General features: G+C 41.1%; 1 protein-coding gene across 2 annotated transcripts in view; it reads right to left on the bottom strand.

Moving 5' to 3' along the window:
• Positions 1-521: 521 nt before the first annotated feature.
• The window catches only part of SPG11 (SPG11 vesicle trafficking associated, spatacsin), a 75,210-nt gene continuing 52,919 nt past the window's right edge, over positions 522-22,812 (bottom strand). The window contains exons 28-40 of one of the 2 annotated variants that reach the window (XM_033108529.1): positions 17,494-17,656; positions 15,509-15,723; positions 14,323-15,073; positions 9,088-9,227; positions 7,998-8,196; positions 7,469-7,606; positions 5,576-5,709; positions 4,793-4,900; positions 3,166-3,334; positions 2,663-2,751; positions 2,304-2,459; positions 1,492-1,643; positions 522-1,041 (exon numbers count right to left, since the gene is read on the bottom strand). In XM_033108529.1, coding sequence (XP_032964420.1) covers positions 861-1,041; positions 1,492-1,643; positions 2,304-2,459; positions 2,663-2,751; positions 3,166-3,334; positions 4,793-4,900; positions 5,576-5,709; positions 7,469-7,606; positions 7,998-8,196; positions 9,088-9,227; positions 14,323-15,073; positions 15,509-15,723; positions 17,494-17,656 — 2,595 coding nt within the window. In that variant the 3' untranslated portion in view covers positions 522-860. Of the gene's footprint in view, positions 1,042-1,491; positions 1,644-2,303; positions 2,460-2,662; positions 2,752-3,165; positions 3,335-4,792; positions 4,901-5,575; positions 5,710-7,468; positions 7,607-7,997; positions 8,197-9,087; positions 9,228-14,322; positions 15,074-15,508; positions 15,724-17,493; positions 17,657-22,812 lie in introns of those variants that run through there. The other variant, XR_004423231.1, reaches the window with a different exon arrangement.

Below are 22,812 nucleotides of genomic sequence, written 5' to 3'. Positions count from 1 at the left end.
ATTTATTTGGGAAAATTATTTGGTGTTAGATACTAAGGCCTAATTAAAGTACCTAGAAGAACTATTTATTGGGAGTCATTGAGCTTATAACTCAGGTTATGCTCAGGTTATGGCTGTAAGCATAGATTAAGTGATCTTTTATTATATATTTTAAGCAATTTAACCAAATTTGTGGTTGGAATCTTTTTTTTTTTTTTTTTTTGAAACTGTCACTGACTTAAAAGTAGGGACAGAACAAAAATGAAGTGGGAGTCTCAATCAAAGCTCTGTAGACCACTAAGTGGAAGACAAGACCATCCAAATGATTTGAGGAATTAAGAGAAAGCAGTGATTACACAGCAATAATTACAGCAAATAAAGGTTGTTTTAAGACAGACAAGGGCTAAGATTTCCTTAGCAGTTAATAACGACATGCACTGAATTTAAAATCTATTTTATTACAGAGATCAGTTTCTAACTAATGGAAATGTATCATCTGTTCCTTAACTGTGTAAATATTAAATTCCTTTGAAACTGGAATCTGCAGGCACAGATATTCTTTAATCAATATTGTATCATATAAAGTAGAAGCCATCCTGAGGAAGGTGGAACTTTTGATCTTAATACCAGTGTCTATACAAAATGGTACAGAGGAACAGTCACTTTTATACTAGGAATTTCCTTGTGAAAACTCATTCTTTACCCACAGTTCACAAAGGGCTGGTATGATCAGTTCTGGGGTTTTATAACTTGGACAACAAAGACCCCCAATGCGTTATTCTACTCTGATCACAAACATCTGTCAGTACCTCATTTCAGTACAAGAAAACGGGCAACTTTGAAATCTTGGTAGTAACCATGCTCATGTCATCTGTATCCATCTAACCTGCTAGCATGTCCTTTAGACAGCAGCCTGTCTGAGGGTCCTTCAGGAGCACATTTACAACATCGTAAAATTTGTGTTCGTATGCCAGCTTGTAATACAAGTAGACGTCTTCACAATATGTGAGTAACTTCTTCAGGTTTTTCACAACTGTGTCAGTAGGCTGCTGTTGTTTGTATCTAGACAAACAAGAATGTACAAGTTAAGAAACTTATCTTGAATGAGGGCTGTCAGCTCTGACACTTATGACTATCTACAATGAAGGTGCTAGATGATAGACAAGATTCTGGGATTTATAAGACTAGCACTGGGGGGGTGCCTGATGAACATTGAAATTAATCATTAAAAATGAGTACCGTAATGCTCACCTTAATTAGAGTAAGTTCAGTACTCCAGAGGGGGACCTCTGATGTTTATAGTTTTTAGCATCTCGGGCAAGCTGAGTAGCTATCCTCCCATTTTAAGTACAGAGCACCATAAGCAAACTGTTCTCAGTCATCTGTTTGCATAAATTTGTTCAAAGATCTCTTCCTTCTGGGGGGATTCTTGGCATCTTATGCAGAGGGGTAGCTTATAGGCATGTTTTACTTAGCCACAAAATTTTTAAGCAGAGGCATTTTAATACTTACTTTTCTGAAATCTCTTCAAATATACTGGATCTTAATAACCTTTGCTGCTTAAATTCTTCCAAGTAATTAAAGTCTCCCTTAAGAATCACTTGTTGGTATAGAACTTCGGCCCAATCAGGAACAAAGTCATAGGCCTCAGCCACAATAGAAGCCTTAAAAGGATGGAGGGAAGGATACCATTAGAGCCTGTCTGATGTAAAGTTGTTCTAGAAGACAGTACTGTATACTCAGAGTGAATGTGATCATTACCAGTCATGTTAAAAGGCTCCATGTATCAGAATTGATGTTAGTTGAACATTACCCTCCCTTTCCTTAAACACCTTTAAGTGTTTTTAATCGTCCTCACAATTGATTAATAAAACTGCTAAGAATATTTTCCCCACTAAATCAACTGTATAAGGAACTATGAAAGGGCTGATTTCCTGATAACCATCCCTCATTAAAGAGCCAGAACCAGGCTCCCAGAAGCGCTGACTCCCTAGGCTAACCAGGTGCACCATTCTGTAAAACGCTGGTGTTGACAGATGCTCCCAGGACCACTAGCAGAGATGTTCCTCTGAACCTTAAACTGTCGAAGGAGCAAAGGTATCTGCTGGCCTAACGGTATCTCTCACCTTTGTCCAAACAACATGCTAGTAAGAAATACTAACCATAGAAAGGTAATTGGGTATGTCAGACAGCTAAGGAAAACTGAACTATCCTGGGTCTGTCACTAGCCCTGAGACCTCAGGCAAGCCTCTCAAGCTCTGGGTCCCATGAGGAAGAGCAGGAGAGAGGACGCTGGCGGTGCGGGCTAGAGTTTTCTCGCTCACCTGGTAGAAGCGGGGTAGGGCCGTGATGCAGTCCATCAGCCTGGGGCGGGTCAGGTTGATGAGCATTGTGTTTTGGCCAGTGTTCAGAAAGTGAATCTGTAGTGTTAGCAACTTGGTGAGCTGGTGACAGTGCAGGGCCTGTCGCACGCAGGAGTCCTGAGGGACAGATGTGGAGGTAGGCGCAGGTAGAGACTTGCTATCATCTCCCCTGTGAACCCTCCAGCAATTGAACTCACCCCTTCTGCCCCCAGTTGGTCCATGACTTCCTCCCCCTTCACTTGGAAAAGCCCAGGGGCAAAATAATTCCTACTGCAGACACTAAGCCCCAAAGCCAGTCTGGAATAAGACCCCATGGTCACCTTGGCATAGCTCTCTGCTGCGTCCAGCATCAGAGTCAGGGCCTTCAGCAGCAGCTGCTTCAGCTGGTGCCCATCCTTGAGGCTTTCCTCTGCAGGGGAGTAAAGGAAAGGAAATGGGTGGATCTGACTCCCAAGGCTAGTCCCTCTCCACCCCAATCGGCATGATCCTGGGCTGGACTAGAAATAGCCCAGCTGTTGTTTATGCCCCACTCAGGTAAAGGGCAGTAAGCCAGAAATGCACACACTGGGATAGGATTCAGTGCTCCATCTAGTTCATTTCTCTCTGAAACAAGGCAGGCTTAGACAGCATCAATATACTCATTGGTTCCTGAAGGACGACACCCTAGGTGTACAGGCTACAAGAGGGAAATGTCTTCTACGTCCTCTTCCTTCTGTCCGCCCAGCCGGGGCCCCACTGAGTGGCTGTTAGAAGCTGAGGTGGGTTAGTCTCATGCATGGGCTCCGGAGACCCCTTCCCTGGCCAGCAGCAGGGCCCTGCTCACCCCAGGGCTGAGACTCAATCAGCTTCAGCTGGATGCGGGCAGCGGCCTCGTGGTTCTCCCCGATCTCGCGGCACATGCTGAAGCACAGTGCGATCATGTTGTGCTTCTCACTGTCCCCGGGACGGCAGCGTTTGATGTAGTCAAGCAGGGCCGTCTTCAGGGTGCCACTCTGTGCAGAAAAGGGAATACCAAGGTCTCAACCAGGGACTACAAGGCAGGCAGGACTGGCTGAGTCCCTGGTTCTGAAAGCTCCTTAAAACCTCCTAAGAAAAAGGAAAAGACAAGCAAAAAGGAATATAAAAGTTTATGCTATCCTGAGTATAAGGGAACAGGCACATACTCTGCTGCTGTGAACGGTAAAACCTGCCTTAAAAATGCACACACACATCATTCTAACAATTCCCTTTCTAGGAAATCTATCCCTAAAGAAATAAGCAAAGGAAAGTGCTAAGATGATGTAACAAGTATATTTAATGGCAATTAGAAATAATCCAGATGTCAAATTAAGGGTTAAGAAAATGCCATGTAGCCATTAAAACTGATGTTGATTTGGGAAATATTCATGACATGCTTATTAAGCGAGAAAAGTTTATATCTGGATAGCATAAGTTTGGTTAAAAATATTAAATACACACACACACACGTTTGTGGATACATGTGCAAAGAAAGGGCATATACCGAACTTGTTAGCAGTGGCTGTCTCCTGATGGTAGATACACACAGAGCGCTTTCTTTCTGTGTTGTTCTGTTTTCCAAGTGTCTTAACATTGAATATGCGTTACTTTTATAATCAGAAAAGTTATTAAAAGTATTTAAATACAGAAAACAAAAATGCCTCAAAAACAACTTAAATACCCTCTGGGGGACCTGAAGGCTGCCAGGACTTGCTCCTCTCCTTGACGACTGCACTGGCCTGGCCTGAAATGAGCCCCAGCATTAAGGGTTCTTTTCTGCTTTGTCTTTTTTTTTAATCCTGCTTGGCTGGGCCCAAGTTCCCGGAAGCCAAAAGTGTACCATGGTTTTTAAATCTTGAGAGGTGAATGGGCTGAAGCAATGAATCAGCCAAATGAATAACTTGGAAACAGGCTCTGTGAGTGATATGTTGGTGCCACATGTTGAGGACAGACAAGCGCCCAGAGCCCAGCGATCTGGCAGATGAGGCTTTTGCTTCCAAGTCTCCCTCCTGCTCGTAGTTAGAAATAGCTCCACAGCTTTCCAGGCCCAGGCCTTGGCTTTCACTTCCTAACAGCTCTCAGCAACACACTTTTTCATGGTCCTCTGAAAATTGTCCATTCTAATAGCTCTCAGTCACGGCCTTCTGAGCTGGCCACCCCATGTCCGCATGGCTCTAAGGAAAGGACCTTGCACCTGTCAGGGCAGGCATTAGGCCTGGAGGCGGCTAACAGCTGAGGGTGGAGGTACACGAACTTACTTACTTCCCTATTTAGCATATGTCAGCATAATCGCTACTTGGTCTGAACTCGAACCTTCAGCTACTGGTTAAAGGTCCTTAATTCCCTCCCTCGTATCCCAGGCCCCCCCGACTGGGAGTATTCCTGAGAAAGTCTGAGACTCCTGAATATCAACAATACATGTCATCTTAGAGCTCAAAATACTGTACACCTACCGGGTCCAACTTCTTCCTCATCAGCACTTCAAAGTAGTGCTTTTTATGCAGCAAATCAAATATGTATGTCATCTCATTATACCTTCCAATGCCAGTGAGGAGACGCACCTGGAACGGCAAAGTGCAGCCTGCGTCAGCATCCCTGGAGTCCTGTGAACCAGACCACTCCCCTGAAGGCTGCTGTCAGATACCAAGCTCGGGGGAGAAGGCCTGATGGCCAGGCTTCCACGCTTAGCCTCCCCTCCCATGTACCCAACAAGGGGACACCTCGGGGATTCAGAATTTCTAGTCCTTGGGCTGCTCCCTCTTCTTGTCTCTAAGCTTGACTATTGAGTGCTGAAGAGCTACCCTCCCGGGCAGGCACGCTTGCCTTCTCACCACTCCTTACTGCAGTGCCTAGTGGCTTGCTCAGCCACTTCGGTCAGTTCAGTCTCAAGCCCAGAGCATTTGGGGAGGCACAGAAGGCTTGATTTGTCAGCTCATCTCAATTCAGAGATAAGAGGTAGGTCTGAACCTATGTTGGGGGATATACAGCTGTCTTAGCCTTCTAGAAAAGCTAACAGCCCTGGAGCGTGGCAGAGATCCTCTGGGCTTCTCTGGAGCAACCTGATTCTGACAGAAATAACCTGGGCAGTGTTGAGCTGTCCAGCCAGCTACCATGCAGGTGGTGGTGTCCGATGGGCAAACTGCCTACGACCACATCAGCTCTGAATTGCTCCCCCACCTATCTGCTCTCAAAGGTTTCCTCAGGATGGAAAGTGGGGGGGTGAGGGAGTTACTTACCACCAGCCCATACTCCTCATTGGGGGCCAGGTGGTTGTCTGTGAGCAGCCGGGCGGCCTGCAGGACTCGTATGATGCCCTCCATGTGGCACGTCAGCGTGAAGCAGTGATGGGCCAGGATCAGCAGTTCTGTGGCTGGTTAAGCGGGGCACTGGTAAGATAGGGCTGTGAACCCTGGCCACCCACTGTCTGAGCCTGGCAGGAGGGTGAAGGGGCCTGGGACAGATGGGCCTGTTTGGAGAGGCCCTCTCAGCGGTCCTCTGACCCCTGACCTCACCAGCTCCAGCTCTGGGACAGCTCCCTAACTGCCTAAATTCTCTCAGTGACAGCATAATCTCTCTTCAAAGAAAGTCCTGTAGTGAGTGACCACAGAGTGACCGTTTGAGGCCCTACAAATGAGAACAAGGAACCCCTGCTTTCTAAAGATGGAGAAACTGCAGACAAACGGATGGAGCACCTGCCAACACAACTCCAAAGGGCCTAATCAAGTGCCCTGTGTCCTGTACTTCTAATGGCTTTGCAGATTAATAAAGATTTGACTACATACAAATTTAAAAATATTACACACAATCACTGTAAGCACAATTAAAAGGCAAACTGGGGAAAATATCTGCAATGTTGAAGATAGAAAAAGTGTTCCCAGCCTTACTACATGCTGTGTCCTCTGGGCCTTGGCACCTTGTGGAGCCCTCCTTAAACCTACCGACTACTGAGCAGCCTTGACTAATTCTTCAGGCCTTGGTTTGGACACTTCCTCCAAAAACTTTTCCTGACCCCGTCAGTCTGGCTCTTCCTGTGTATCATACCCTAGTCTGTGAGCTCCAGGAACTGCTTAACTTGGTCACCATATCCCTGGTTTTTAGACTACCTGGGATACAGGTGGTACTCAGTAAATGTTATATTGTTGAACTGGACTGAGAAGAGATACAGAAGGCGATTTTTAAAATACTGTTTCTCCTTTTATTATTTCATTTGTTCACTAAACATCAGTAAAATGCCTTCCTTGGATCTATCAAATTTGCAAAGTGGAATGGGTTCCAGGAAACGTTCCTCACACTGCTTACGTGGAAAAGAGCATTTTTTTTTTCTGGAGTAAAATTTGCCTCTCTCTCTCTGGCTTTAAAAATGGGCATACTCTTTTGAGTCAGGAATTTATCTTAGGAAAATAATCATGGATTTGCTCACAGATTTGCCTATAACGATGTTTGTTACAGTGTTTTAAAACAAAATTGAAAGCAATCTAAAGGTCCCACAGTAGGGTGAACAATTTTTAATTATAATACATATAAGAGAAATAATGTGTTACCATTAAAAATGACATAGAATATTCAATATCATGGAAAAATGTTAAAGACAGCATATTCATAAAGTAATTATAAACAATATGCACAGTATAATGCCATTTTTGAAAAATGAAAACCTACAGATTTGCGTAGAAAAGGTTCAGAAGGACATAACACTGAAGGCCCACCAGGAACTAGACATTGTGGAAAGGGAGCGAGCGGGCTTTTAAATCACACAGAGTGGGTTCAAATACGAACTCTGCTATATAACAGCTATAAATTAACTTCTCTAAGCTTCAGTTTCCTTCTAAAATGGGGGAAATAATATTTTACTTTGCAGGGTAACGTAAGAGTAAAATCAGAAAACTATGCCAAATGTTAAAGGTTTACCTTTTCGTGTGATTTTAAATTTTGGGCTACTTTTCCATATACATTTTCTAAATTTTCGTCAGTGAACTTAGGGCTTTGTACCAAGAATTTATTAACTGCTGGAGGGGTATGGAGCCAGAGCAGGAACACGGACCCGAGCTGAGTTTTGGAAAGACTAACTCTGGAAGACTTCTGGAAGACCAGGTTGGGCCCAAAACGTAAGAAAATGGCCAAGAACTTACTGCAAGACAATTCCCCGTGGGGAACGGAGGAAATCTTATCCAACAACTTCATGCCTACCAATGTGCGGTCTTGACACAAAGTGGTGAGCTGAAGAAATGTCTGGCTTTCCTCTGCTGGGGTGAACATCTGCTTATGTCCTGTAGAGAAAGATGTGGAGAAAGCACTGATTTCACCTTGAGCGAGCTGAGAGAAAGAGAAGAGCCCCATGCCAGGGCCCCTGTCTGCCTCGGCCTGGGCACCAGATGCTGCTACAGGAGTTCCCGATGCAGCTTGCCTCTGTTGAGCCCAAATACCTTGGCCTAGTGGTCCTCATACAGGACAGGAGTTCATGAGCTCAAAGAAAGGCACAGCCACTCTAAGCAAAATCATAAAACAAAAAACAAATGCAATGTGTTCTCCTTTTACAAGTGCAACCTGGCAGCCTGAGAGGGCAGCATGCAGGATGCATAGAGCACATCATCCAAAGGCGTAACAGTGGGAATTACGACCGTGGTCTGAAAGGCTGGGGGAGTCTGGTGGGCAGGTTACCTGCTCCCTCTGATGGGGACAGCAGCTCCCGGGTCACCTCTTCGGCCACAAGCTCAGCCACCGTGTCTGGCTCAAGGCCCTGGGTGCTGATGAAGGCTTGGGCTCGCTTGCATCTGTCGGGCTGCTGAGAGGTCAAGATTGCTCGGAGCACGGCCTCACCACCCTGGGCGGCGACGTGTGTGTAGGAACAGCCCAGCTCCTGAGAGGAAGTCAAAGGCAGTCAGAGCTATTGCTGGGAGCCAGGAAAAAGCCAGCCCTTTCTGAATTCTGACGTGGACACACTCCATCCGTTTCTGAGCTTGAGGGTCCCTGACCCTGGGCAGGAACCTTCGAGGAAGCAAGCACTATATTCTAGCCCTTCTTATTACTTAGCCAGTGAGCCAAATCCCAGCAAGAGGAAGGCTGTCTACAGAAAGCATCAGGAGACTTATCTCGTGTTGAACACTGAGCTTTGCAAATGTTACGAAACGTGAGAAAGTTGAATAGAAAGGAAGAGCCCCTTCCTGTTGTTCCCATGGCAGCAGCAAAACCCTCATTTTCCAAAGAAGTCTCTGAGCCTTATCCAGGGCAAAGGGCTTTAGTGCTCGGCTTTATTCTCTTGGGCTCTTGCACTTCACCTAGAGTTTACTGTTCTCCTTCAATCAGCACAAAGCCACAAGCAATTCCTGGCTGCTCTGGCTCCTGTCTTTAGGGTCATTTTCCATTTTATTTTATTTTAAAACTTATTTTGGGCTCTTTCCCATATGGAAAGTGTCAAACAATCCTGAACACAAAACCTAAGATATTACAGCTAGAAGGGACCCTGGTGGTCAAATTATTTATAGATCAAGAACCAGGGACCCAGAGAAGTGAAATGTCTGGCTGGCTGAGCTGCAACCAGGACTCAAAGCACCCTGGCACCTGGCCTGGCGTCCTCGCCAGTATTCCCCAGGGACGGACTGACGGGCCACATCCTGACAAGAGCTGCCCTCCCAGGCCATGGTTACCATCTAATGGGCTGACCTGGCAATGTCCAAAATTTACCTCCAGCTCCCCACTTTCCTCCTCCTCAGAGGAAGCTCCCCGTGGAGCCCCACCCTTTGGCACCTACCTTGGAAAGTTCATACAGACAGAGGACCTGCCGGCAGTAGTTCTTCCCATGGAAGCATCTGCTTATCAGAGTTCCCAGATTGGTCACCACTTCATCAATAGGGGGCAGCATCACAAATGACTGACTGTCCATACTTGAAGCTGGAAGCAAACACAGGTCTGAGAGGGCTTTAAGCTGGCAAATTAAGGCCTCTCCCCAACCCGCTATGACCCGACCTCTGCCCACAGCTTCCTGCACTGCACCCTCATGACTCCCCCAGGGTCTGGGACCACTTCTGACGGGGCCCACACCCCATGTGAACTTCTCTCATCACCTTCTTCTAGGAAATCGCAGGTGGAAATACTTCAAAGGCCTCTTAAGGCAACAAAAACTCAAAGCCACTGAATGAACACTGGGGGTCATCACCAAAATTGACCACTACACTCTCCTCCACACACCCTGCCCCGGTATTAAAGAAGTCGCCAGGTCTGGCTGACTATCTCCAAACACCTCTCCAATAACTGCCGCAGTACCAGCCTTCATTGGCCTGCATCTAACAGGCTGTTACTGTCTCCTGCTGCCAGCCGCCCCTCGCCCCCACTCTTCCCCATACTCATCAGGATCTTTCTAAAATGCACATCACAAAAACCAAGGATCATCTGGATAGATGCCTCAAAGGCATAATAAAGTTAAAATCCACTCCTGACTATATATATAAAAAAAGAAGCTCTTAACCTGAAATAGAAGAAAACTTTAATTGATAAAGGGTTTCTATCGGGGAAAAAAAAAGTAGAATATTTACACAACACTTTCTAATAGCAAAAACAAAAATTGAAACATTTAAATGTGTATCAATAAAGCATTAGTAAATAAATCATAGTACATCCATATAGAAGATTGTGTGGCCATTAAAAATAATGCAGTCTCTATGTGTACTGACAGAAAAAATGTGTTGTAGAATAATATGATTTCATTTTTGTAAAAAATAAATGTGTTTGTATACATGCAGGAGCCCACATGTAGAAAATATCAAGCAAGTAAAAGACGTTATTCTGGGGAATTTGGTGGGGGTGGTGTTGAATGGGTAAATGACTTCACTTTTTACTTTATGCACTTCTGTATTGTGTTATTTGTTACACTAAGCATGCAATACTTTTGCATTTAAGATATTATGCATTAAAAATACACTTTAAAGAAAACAAAAGTGAAAAGCAACTCAAACCATGATCTTCTCCTGCTTAAAATCCTGCACTGGGGATTCCAGCTCTAGATAAGGTGGAGTAAGCTCACTCCACCTGCCTCTCCCACTGAAATCAACAGAAAACTCGGACACAGTGCATGCAGCACTGTATGAGGACTCTGAAAAGGAATCAGTGGCAGGTGGATTGAAGATGACCAGAACCACCATTTTTCCCCTCTAGTAACCGTTAGCCTGAACGCAATATCACCTGAAATCCAGAACTGAGCCCTAAGGCTCGCAGAGAGCACGCACCCCACGAGAAGCCCTCTACTGTGGGCTCAAGGAGTGGAAAAGGGAACGCCTAATGCTCATTCTCTCTCATGTCAACTCCTAAGCAACCCCTTGGCTGTGGTGGTAGAGGCCGCAGCAACAGCTGGCAAGAGCCAAAACTCAGAGAGGAACCTTTTTCTCAGATTAGAGGGGCTCTGGTCCTGAGAGGGTGGAGTGAACCCGTTCCTTTTTGCATTATCCTCCTGTCAGTTGGCCCTGGATGCAGGCAGGGAAGGGCATGACAGCATGTGGTATCAAAACCTCCAGCTTTTGGCCAGACGAATGAAAAAGGAAGCTTCAGGGAACCCAAAAGTACTTGGGAGAGAGATTCAGGAAAGCAATAAAAGGTGTTTATAAACGCTAGGGCTCCTGGGCTTTGCATGTATAGATCTGATCCTCATCAGCATATCAAAGATTCTGAGAACTGAATTAACAAATAAACCACCATCCAGGTCACAGATTGACCACAGGATGGCACATACACGGGACGGATCCGAATAGAACCAGGAAGGATCTGAAAACTGAACTGACCCATAGCCTACAGAAAGTAGGTTAGAACTTGTAGCCGGAACCTACCAGGTCAATTGCCTGCTAAAAAAGTATCAACATTCTTCATAGGATTTAAATAACACCCAGAGTTTCATAACATACTATTCAAACTGTCCAGGACGCAAAACAAAATTACTCAGCATACAAAAATATAGGAAAATCTCAACTCATATGAGAAAAGACAACAGATGACACCCAGCACTAAAGTGACACAAATGTTGAAATTATCTGATAACGCTTTACAGCAATAAGCAACTATGAATGCTCTTGAAACAAAAAAAGTCTCAGCAAAGAAATGGAAGGTATAAAGAATAAAATGGAAATTTTAGAACTAAAAAATAACTGAATTTTAAAAACCACAGAAATGAAAAATCTCAACAGAATGGAAATGCCAGAGAAAAGAATCAGTGAAATTGAAGATAAACAAACAGAAATTATCCAATATGAACAACAGAGAGAAAAAAAGATTGGAAAAAAAGTTGAACAAAGCCTCAGGGACTTGTGGGACACTAACAAAAGTTCTATGATTCATGCTATTGGAGTCCCAGAAGGAGAGGAGTAAGAGTGGTGCTGAAAAAATATTTGAAAAAAATAATGTCTGAAAACAACTTAAATTTGGTGAAACACACAAACCTACTTGTTCAAGAAGTTCACTGAACCCCAAATAGGATAAACCCAAGGAAATACATGCCTCATCACATTGGAAGCTAACTGCTGAAGACTAAAGACAGAAAAAATACTTGGAAGCAACCAGAGAAAAATGCGTTATCTACAGGGGGTAAAATGATTCAAATGACTGCAGATTATTCATCAGATACCATGGAGGTCAAAAGGAAGTGGTACAGTATCTTTAACTGCTGAAAGAAAATAATGAACTTTCTATATCCAGCAAAAATCATCCTTCAGAAATGAAAGTGAAATAGAGACATTCTTAGATGAAGAAAAACTAATGAAGAAAAACTAAGAGAATCTGTTGGTAACAGAAAACTCTAAAAGAATTACTAAGGAAAGTCCTTCAGACAGAAGGAAAAAGAAACTAGAAGGAAACTCGAAACGTCAAGAGTGAGGGAGGGGCAGTAAAAGTTGTAAATATCTGAATATATATAATAAATCATTTTCCTCTTGAGTTTTAAAAATATATTTTTTGTGCAATGATATGGATGGACCTAGAGAACCATATGCTAAGTGAAAGAAGTCAGTTGGAGAAAGACAAATACCATATGATCTCACTTATCTGTGGAATCTAAAGAACTGAATACATGAGCAAAGTAAACAGAAATAGTCTCAGAGATACAGAGGAAAAACTGATGGTTGCTAGATGGGGATGAGGGAGAAGGGGAAGGGATTAGACAGCATAAATTGTAGGGTAACTACACTATTGCCACGGGGATATGAAAGACAGCTTGGGGAATTAATCAATAATGCTGTAAAGATTTTATAGGATGTCAGATGGGCACATGTCTTATTAGGAAGACCACTTCATGGACGGTGTAGATGCCTGACCACTGCACTGTACACCTGAAACTGAAGCTGAATAATATTGTATGTCAACTATAATTTAATATGTATATATAGTCACAGGATATGGAGTACAACATGGGGAATTGAGACAATGGAATTGTAATATATGCAATGTCAGAGGGGCAACAGATTGGGGGAAAGGGGTTATCACTTTGTGACAGGTGAAATGTCTATTATATTGTTTTATACACCTGAAACTAATAAAGAAAAAAATGTATTTCTTTTTTTGGTTGAAAGCAAAGATTAGCATTGTCTGATGGGGTTTCCAATGTATGTAGATATAATGCAATAAGACAACTTGGATATAAAGGGAGAAAAGTAAAGTGATCTCTATATGGTAAGGGTTCTGCATTCCAGTTGAGGTGGTAAAATATTGACTTTGATTAGACTGAAAAGTTAATAAGGTATAATATACTCCCTAAAGCAAACAACTGAAAAGAACTATACAAAGACATGTTGTCAAAGTCACAATAAACTAAAATGGAAGAGTAAAAAATGTTCAAATAACCTAAAAGACAGGAAAAAAAGTTTCCTCAAAACCCACAAACTACCAAAATTCACGCAAGATGAAAAAGATAACCTGAAGAGTTATACAAGTATGAAAGACATTAAATTCATATTTTAAAATATTCCAAAAAGAAATCTTCAGGTTCAGATAGTTTTGCTGGTAAGTTCTACTAAATATTTAAAGAAGAAATAATACCAATTCCACATAATGTTTTCCAGAAAAACAGAAGAGGAGGGAATACTTTCCAACTCATGAAACCAGCATTATCCTGATACAAAAATGAGACAAAGACAGTACAAAACAATACAGATTAATATTCCTCATGAACATAAATGCAAAAAATTCTCATTGATTCTAGTTAATATATCAATACAGAATAACACACCGTGACCAAGTGGGCTTTATCCTGGGAATACAAAGCTGGATCAATATTAAAAAATCAATTAATGTAATCCAACATATTAACAGTGTAAAGAAGAAAAAAACCCACATGATCATATCAATGGATACAGAAAAAACATGACAAAATTCAACAATAACTTATGACAAAAACTCTCAGCAAACTACGAATAGAAGGAAATACCCTCAGAATAACAAAGCATATCTTCAAAACATGAGTATCATACCTAATGATAAAAGACTGCATGCTTTTTCCCTAAGATCAGTAACGAGGTATGGATGTCCACTCTGACCATTTATATCCAACATCATACTGGAAGTCCTAGCCAGTGCAGTAAAGCAAGAAAAAGAAACAAAAGGCATACAAAAGGCAAACAAAGGACTGGAAAGGTGGAAATAGCACTCTCTACTTATACACATGATTGTCTCTGTTGAAAATCCCAAGGAATCTACAAGTAACCTCCTAGGATAATCGAGTTTAGCAAGGTCACAGGATACAAGGTTAACATAAAAATCAACCATATTTCTATATACTAATGTACAATTGGAAACATGATTATTTGTATAGAGTAAATTTCAATGAACTCATTACACAGCTAGTTAAAAGACATAAATGTTTCTACTTCACTGACTAGTTAATTACCTAGTTTATGGATTGCCTGGAAAAGAGTTGCTCTTAACTTAGTGTAACTATAAATATATCAAAAGGGACCTTTTTCTTCCTGGAGACAGTGCCAACACTCAGGGCAATTTGATCTCCTTTACTTACTGCTTGGGACTTTCCTTAGAGGAAGGCGAGGTTCTTCTTCCTCCAGCAGCTCAGCACTTTGTAGGAGAGAATGTATCTCTGGATGCAGGTCATCCACAGTAGCTTCCCCTGAAGCCAGTGCTCTGCAGTGCAATACCAAGGCGACATCTTGGTTGTAGAAATGAAAATACCGGCATACTCTACTCGCTTCATGCACACAGCCATCATCCAATAGGCGCCCAATCAAAAAGTTTAATGACTCCTGCTCCTTCCAATCCAGTCTGTTCTTACAAGTTTCTTTGGATGGAAGGCCACTAAGTTCTAAGTATTTTGATGTGTTCAGAGCAGCCAACTTGGAAAATGAAAACTCACTGGCTAAGGTATCAAAGGAAAGTTCACCACTAGTTGAGATCTGTTGAGAAAATCTGGGCACTGTTTCCTCCTGGTTTCCTCTGAGGGTGTGCTGGATGATACGGCAGAGCCAGATCTGCTTCTCCAGCTCCTCCAGCTTCTCTACAGGCACCGGGTCCTCCTGAGCAAGCCAGTGCCCTGCCAGGGTGAGCAGCAGACGGCGCTCCTCAATGCTGCTCTGTCCTGCCTCAGTTGGGTACTCACATGCCATGAGGGCCTGGGCTGAGAAAAAGGAAGTAGCTGCTTTGCTTGAAATGGAATTTTTCTTAAAATTCTCGTGGCATTTTTTCCAGAAGTCAATTCTTGCTTGTTTCAGGGACCACTGGTCAGTGTGTCTTAAAGTCTGCATTTCCTGTGTTATCTGTGAAATTTAACAAAGTGAATCTGAGTCTTTCCTAGATAAAGAAGTATCATAAATGCTGCCATGCTTTAAAAAACCAAATCAAGTCAGACTACATGGGACTTGGCTACAGATAATCCTGTGTATTTTATCTGAAAAGTTAAGGTATGAAAAACAATTCTAAATTTATCAATTGAATACGGTTCAAGGAGAAGCCACCTTATATTTAATTCTATTCAAAGGAAAATAGTTGCAGCATACCCTGTAAGCTCACATTACATTTAAAGCATATGTTCTTCAATAATGGGCATCCTGGGCTCATCCTGTTTCTGAAACTAATTGTATCAAAAGTATAAAAGCTTTATCTCCTATAAATTACATATCTCATTTGATTATTTGTTTAATGCTGGTTCAAAAAGCAAAGATTTTTAAAATATCTTAAAAGACTTATGTTACCTCTTCAATAACCAAGTTGTCCACAGGTAACTCAGCTAATTCTGCTACCCTCCTGGCCAAAGCAAACTGTCCATTTGTCTCCAGTTTTTCCAAAATAGATCTACATTCATGCTGAAAATTCTCAAGGCTATAGCTGGTAATAATTACATGATTAATGGCTATGGATGTATCCTTCAAAATTTGGCTAAGGACACATAGCTTCTTTACATCTGGACCTGTGCCAAAGAGAAGAGGATATAAACATTCAATCAATAAAATGCCACGATGGCATTTCAAGAGTAACTAAATATCAGCAGAGAAATATGTTTAACATAATACTATGTTTAAAGGAAAAAAAAAATCTATTTTTCTACTCTGGTCATTGACTAGCAGGGGAAGCCGTAGGCAGCTCCTATATAGTAAGAACTGTAAGAGCTTAGCCCATGGATCAATCTAGACATCTGGCTTTAAACACAGAGCAGAGGTTGGTGGCCTACTATGTAGTAGCAACTCAGTCAACCTGGGGAAGATTTGACCATTCAGGTTAGTTCCATCTCTTTCTGGATTTTCTATCCTACCTTGAACAAATCTGTTGTTATGATTGTTCACTCATTCATTCAATGCGGCCGCCATGTGGATTAAGACACAGAACTTGCAGGGCAGTTGACACTGCAGCTGCCCATAGCCAGAACTCTAATGCAGCCCATTGTGTTCAGAATGGCGTATCACTGGCTCCTCCAGACACCGAGCTACTAACCCAGTGAGACCCAGCTGAGCTCTTCCTGACGTCCCTGGGAAGTTCTTATCATCAGTAACATTAGGAATTCTCTGCCAGCAACTTATATGACTGCGTTTGCTCCCACTCCCAAATAGTCTGTGCAGAGCCTACGTGTACCCTACCGTAAAGGGGGGGAAACATTCTGTAGGAGCCTATTACCGATGTCACCTGCAGCTGTCATCTGATTTAGGTAGTTCCAGGGACAGTGAGACATCCTGCCCAATAAGCACCAGTGTGAGCATGCTGGGTTTCTTTGCTGGCATCATATAAAACACAGGTTTTTTAAAAACCTATTTCTTTTCCCTAAACACATACATGGTATACACACACACAAATATTCTATAAAAATGGAAATAACTTAGTTATATGAATAAAAGCATTATAGTAATGTTAACAATGTCGACAATCTTTGCAATTTTTTAAGGATAGAATAACTCTGGCAGGAAAATAGGAAATTCATTTCTGAAAAAAATTAAAATTACTAAAGATCAATGAAGACACCTACGTATATGTTAAAAGGAACTTCTTTCTATACACTACATTTAGGAAATACCCCTTTTTCCAGTCATCAGCTCCACAGCCTACAACACTGGCACTGAAGCAGCATTCTGTCAGTGTTTTGTGCAAATCTGAGTTCTCCAGTTGAACATCTGTGAGTTTAAATGTGATAAAATAACCGTAGGAATGAAAATGTCTGAATCTAGTGTAAAAGAATAACATCATTCACTAAAAACTTGAAGTTATCAAACAAGTAGAAAAGGGTAAGGCAACATTGATTTCAATAAGCAACAAGCTTAGAAACTGCCAATGTCTGGAGACACCTGCAAAAATTAAGCACAGTTTATCTCTGAAAACTTCAAAATGAATTAGGTATTTCTGAAACAAGTCTGTGACCCTGAGCAGTGAAGACATGTTAAGGTTACTTGTCAGAGAAAAGAATGACAGTGACAGGGTAATGAAGAGGCTAGCCAGGGGGAAAAATATGGCTATTTGACAATTGCTTAGCATGAATAGATAGTTCTATTATTTATGTTACATCCTGTTGGCCTATGTTTTGAATGCTTTAAGCATGACCGAAGTTTTGTAACTTCTTCAAACCCCATTACAGACTATAAATGTAATGTTATATATCATGTGCATTTTAATTTCCTGAATGTCCTTCTAAATATTTTTCAAGATTAAGAAAGCTAACTTCTTAACTACAACTTAACTGTAAGGATTGTCTTACCATCACAGAAGAGATGCTCTATTCCAACAAACAGCTGTAAAAGCTTCCCCAGCTCATACTGGGTCCTACACTGCTGCAGCATAAGCCTCAAAAGAAAACACGCCTGCTCCTTCAGCCATGGGACAGGGATGACAGTGTGGACCCTTATGGTTGCTGTTTCAAGCTACGAAAAAAACAGAGGGTTAGGGAAAGTGGTTTCACAGGAACAGCAAATCAAAACTTCCAAATGTGGGAATATCTAAGAAAACCAAGGTACCATCAAAAGTCATCTCCTATCACAAAGGGAGATGCTTCTTCAGGTCCTTTCTAAAAGGTAGGAATCAGTGGTGTGGCTTAGAAGAGCAGCAAAAATAAGCCCTCCTCAGCAGCTGTGTTGTTTATCTCTTTGTGGGGTGTACTGGTGTAGAGAACTGTGTGTGTGAAAGTCAAAGATAGGAAAGAGACCTAAAGACTACGGAGTGAACTGATATAAATACCCCCAGTTACTGACTGCCAAACTAATAGCCCTGTTTAGTTGCTGTGAAATTAACCAGACAGGTTTCACTTAAGAACTTCTCAAAAAAGCCTCTAAGCCTGCCCTTGAGTCCAGAAGATTCAAAATTCACATATAAAGACCTCTTAGAAAGACTTGCTTAACATTGCTGAACTGGTTCTGCTAGTTTGCTTGTAGTTTCGACTATCACTTGAGAAGGATGTCAGAGAGGCCTGGATTTATGTCATTTCAATCAAATGCTAAAAATATTGATACGAAAATGACCCCAAGTAGCAGGCCTCATTAGTTTCAATTAGACATGACTTCTTAGTCTTTACTGTTTACATACCTCTGTTGCTCTAAGAAGAGTGATTACAGCAGGCAGATGATGGAACTGATTAAAGGAAATAATATATGGAAGTAAAGGTCTGAGGCAGGGATGGAGCAGCCGCACTGCCCCTCTGCAGCAGGCTGGAGCAGGGGCAGTCGGGCAAGGATAAGAAGATACCTGGCAGGACCTAACTGTAAAACGCAAAACTATAAAACTCCTAGGAGAGATAATATAGGAGAAAACTTAAGATGAACTTGGATATGGTGTTGACTTTTTAGATACAACACCAAAGACATAATCCATGAAACAAATAATTGATAAGCAGGACTTCATTAAAATTAAAAACTTCTGCTCTACAAAAGACAACGTCAAGTGTATCAGAAGACAAGCCACAGACTGGGAGAAAATATTTGCAAAAGACACATCTGATAAAGAACTGTTATCCAAATGTACAAAGAACTCTTTAAACAATAGGAAAACAAACAACTGTATTTAAAAAAAAACAGGCCAATAACAACAACTCACCAAAGAAGATATACAGATGGCAAATAAGCATATGAAAAAGGGCTCAATATCATAACTCCTCAGGGAGATGCAAATTAAGACAACAATGACATATCACAACATACCTATTAGAATCGCCAAAATCTAGAATACTGACAACACTAAAGTCTGGAAAGAAGATGGAGCCACAGGAACTCTTAGTCATTGCTGGTGGGAATGCAAAATGGTACAGGCTCTTTGGAAGATAGTCTGGTGGTTTCTTACAAAACTTACTCTTAAACCATGTGATCCAGCAACCATGCTCCTTGGTATTTACCTACAGGAGTTGAAAACATGTCCACACAAAAACCTGCACAGGGATGTTCAGAGCAGCTATATTCATAATTGCCAAAACCGGGAAGCAACCAAGATGTCCTTCAGTAGGAGAATGGATAAATAGACTGCAGAAAGTGTAATTATTATTCAGCATTAAAAAGAAATGAGCTATCAACCCATGAAAGACAGTTAAGAAAACTTAGATGCATATTACTAAGTGAAAGAAGCCAATCTGAAAAGTAAATTCTATATGATTCCAATTATACCACATTTTGGAAAAGGCAAAACTATGGAGACAGTAAAAAAATCAGTGGTTGCCAGGGGTTTGGGGTTGGGAGGGATGAATAGGCAGAACTGAGAATTTTTAGGGCAGTGAAAATTCTCTGTATGATATTATAATGATGGCTATATATCATTATACATATGTCCAAAAGTAAACTATGGACTTTGGGTGATTATGATGTGTCAATGTAAATTAATCTTGGTAACAAATGCACCATTCTGGTGAGTGATACTGATAATGGGGCAGGATGTGCATGTGTGTGGGTAGGGGGTAGATGGGAAATCCATGTACTTGCCTCTCAGTTTTGTTGTGAACTAAAACTGCTCTAAAAAATAAAATTGTTAAAAATGGGGATGGGGGCTGTTAGAAGGCAGAGTAGAAAGCATTAGTAATCTGTCTCCCCATCTAGATAACAATTGCATTGGCAGACTGTCTAATGCAACTATTTTGGAACTCTGGAGTCTATTGAAGGTTTGCAATTTCCAGAGTAAGACTTGAAGGTAAATTATGATAATTTTGGTCAATTTCAGTCCTGCGCACAGTAGCTGTTACCCATCCCTCAACCTTAGCCATGTTGTCTGCAGCTATGCAGGTGTTCCTAAAGCAGCTTGCACGTAGCTTACAGGAATTAGAGGAGGTGGGGAAGACTCTGTCTTCCAAATCTGAGAGATCTGTGCTCTAATCTGACTGCTGCTTTTAACCAAACAGGTGCAGCCACTGTTGTTCCACCTCCCCCATTGTTGCAAGCCCCATCCCTCCAGTTAAAGTGACTTCCAGGGGACCTAAGGGACTGGCACCCTTTTTATCCCCCTTCACTTTTTGCTTTTTCCTCTTTCAGGAGTCAGACATGAAAAATTAAGACATCATAAAACAGCTCCATATACGAGGAAAATTAGAAAGTGATTGTACATATCCAGGGAAAGGCCTGAGAAGACTCAGGCTGATCCTCGGCACAGAGACAACCTATGACATTAAAAAAAATAATAAACAAAAATAGTAACAAAAAAATAGCAAACCCTGGGAGAGGGGAAGAATCTGATTTCCAGAATAACCACATTATTAGATTCATATATCCAGCATTCAACAGAAAATCTCAAGGCATGCAAAGAAACAGGAAGGTATGGCATGGCGCCTTCAAAGAAAAAAAAAATAAATCAACAGAAACTGTCCCTGAAAAGGACCTCATGACAGACACACTAAACAAAGACTTTAAAGATGCTCAAAGAACTAAAAAAGATGTGGAGAATGTCAAAAAAAAAAAAAAATGTGTAAACAAAATGGAAATAACGATAAAGAGAAAACCTAAAAAGAAACAAAAAAGAAATTCTGGAGCTGAAAAAGTACAATAACTGAAATGAAAAATTCACCAGAGGGATTCAAATACAGCTTTTAGCAGGCAGAAAAAAGAATCTGCAAACTTCAAGATAGGATAATGGAAATGATCAAGTCTGAGGAAGAAAAAGATTGGGGAAAAGCAAACTAAGCCTAAGGGACGTGAGGGTTACCAGCAAGAGGACCAACTACGTATCATGGGAGTCCTGGAAGAAGAGAGAATGGAGAAAACATTTGAAGAAACAATGGCTGAAAACTACCTGAATTTGATGAAAGACATGAATATAAACATCCAAGAAGCTCAACAAACTCCAATTAAGATGAACTCAAAGAAGTGACAAGGCCTCATTGAACTCAGAGGGAGCAAAGGCAAGCAACTGCCATGATGAGTGCTAACGCTGTGTACCACAGGCTTAGGTTTTGATGGAAAACAAACAAGAAAATGGCTCTATATAGTCAGGTGATGAGAAGAAAATTAACTTTTTTTAACTTAAAATTTTATTAAGATCACTCTTTTACATGCAGTTCTAAGAATCACGCAAAAGAGATTCTCTGTATATTTTACTCAGTTTCCCCCAATAAGAACATTTTGTTAAACACTATGGTATAACCTCACTATGGTATAACCTCACAACAATATTTACATTGATAATACTCACCAAACTTATTCAGATTTTCCCAGTTTTACTTGCCCTCGTGGCGTGTGTGTGTTCTATTCAATGTCAGCACCTGTGTAGGCTCCTGTATCCACCACCACAGTCAAGATACAGAACTTTTCCATCACCGCACGGATCCCTCCTATTGCCTTTTTATAAACTTATCTACCACCCATCCTCAGTCTAATCCAAGGCAACCACAACTTTTACCACCATTTTTAAAATTCTGTCATTTCAAGAATGTTATTTAAATGGAATCCTTTTTTTTTCCACTTAGTATGATTACCTGGAGATTCATCCAGGTTGTTGTAAACATCTAGTTCATTCCCTTGTATTGCTGAACAGTATCCCATAGTATGTATGCACCACAGTTTGCTTAACCATTCACCTGCTGAAGGACACTTAGTTGGTTCCAGGCCCTGGCTACTACAAATAAAACTGCTATTAACGTTTTGGGTTCTTCTTTTTTTTAAGGATGAACTCAAAAAGACCTAAGCTAAGACATTATAATCAAACTTTCAAATACAAAGAGAGGATCTTAAAGGCATTGAGAGAGAAGTGGTAATCACATACAAGTTATCCGCAATAAGATTATTGGCAGATTTCTCACCAGAAACTTTGGAGACAATGGGTCAATACACTTAAAGTGCCCAAATTAACAGAACAAAACAAACAAACAAAAACTGTCAACCAAGAACTCTATATCTGGCAAAACTACCCTTGAAAACTCAGGGAGAAAAGACATTTCCATGTAGACAAAAGCTGAGAGAGTTCTTGACCTCTCTCAGAAATACGCAATGGCGTCCTGCACAGTAAAATGAAAGGACACAAGATAGTACTTTGAAGTTGTATGGAGAAATAAAGAGCTCAAAAAAGGTAAATACACAGGCAATTATTAAAGCTAGTATTATTGTAGCAATGTTTTTTTGTTTCGTTTTTTATACGATTTAAGTGACTAATACATTTAAAAAAAAACTAATATTAGTATAAAAGCTAATATAACTGCAACTTGGTTTATAACACCAAATTTTGTTTTCTTCATAATTTAAGAGACTAATGCACTGAAAAGAGTTAGTTTAAGTTTGGGGGTACACAATGTATAAATATGTAATTTTGTGACAAAAACAAAAAGGGGTGGGGATAGAGCTGTAAAGGAGTTTTGTATGTTATTGAAGGTAAGCTGGTATAAATTAAAATTACAGTGTAACTTCTGGATGTTAAGTGTAATTCGCCATGGTAATCACAAAGAAAATAGCTATAGAATAGACACAAAATGAAATGAGAAAGGAATTTAAACATTTCACTATAAAAAATCAACTAAACATAAAAGAAGACAGTAATGCAAGAAATTAAGGACTTAAAAGCTTTAAGGCATATAGAAAATAGCACAATGAAAAAAGTCCCCCCTGTCAGTAATTACTTTAAA

This window comes from Rhinolophus ferrumequinum, chromosome 6, assembly GCF_004115265.2.
Source record: "Rhinolophus ferrumequinum isolate MPI-CBG mRhiFer1 chromosome 6, mRhiFer1_v1.p, whole genome shotgun sequence".
Classification (NCBI taxonomy): domain Eukaryota; kingdom Metazoa; phylum Chordata; class Mammalia; order Chiroptera; family Rhinolophidae; genus Rhinolophus; species Rhinolophus ferrumequinum.
Note: the sequence above shows the minus strand (reverse complement) of the source record. Positions and strands in the feature narration are given on the sequence as shown.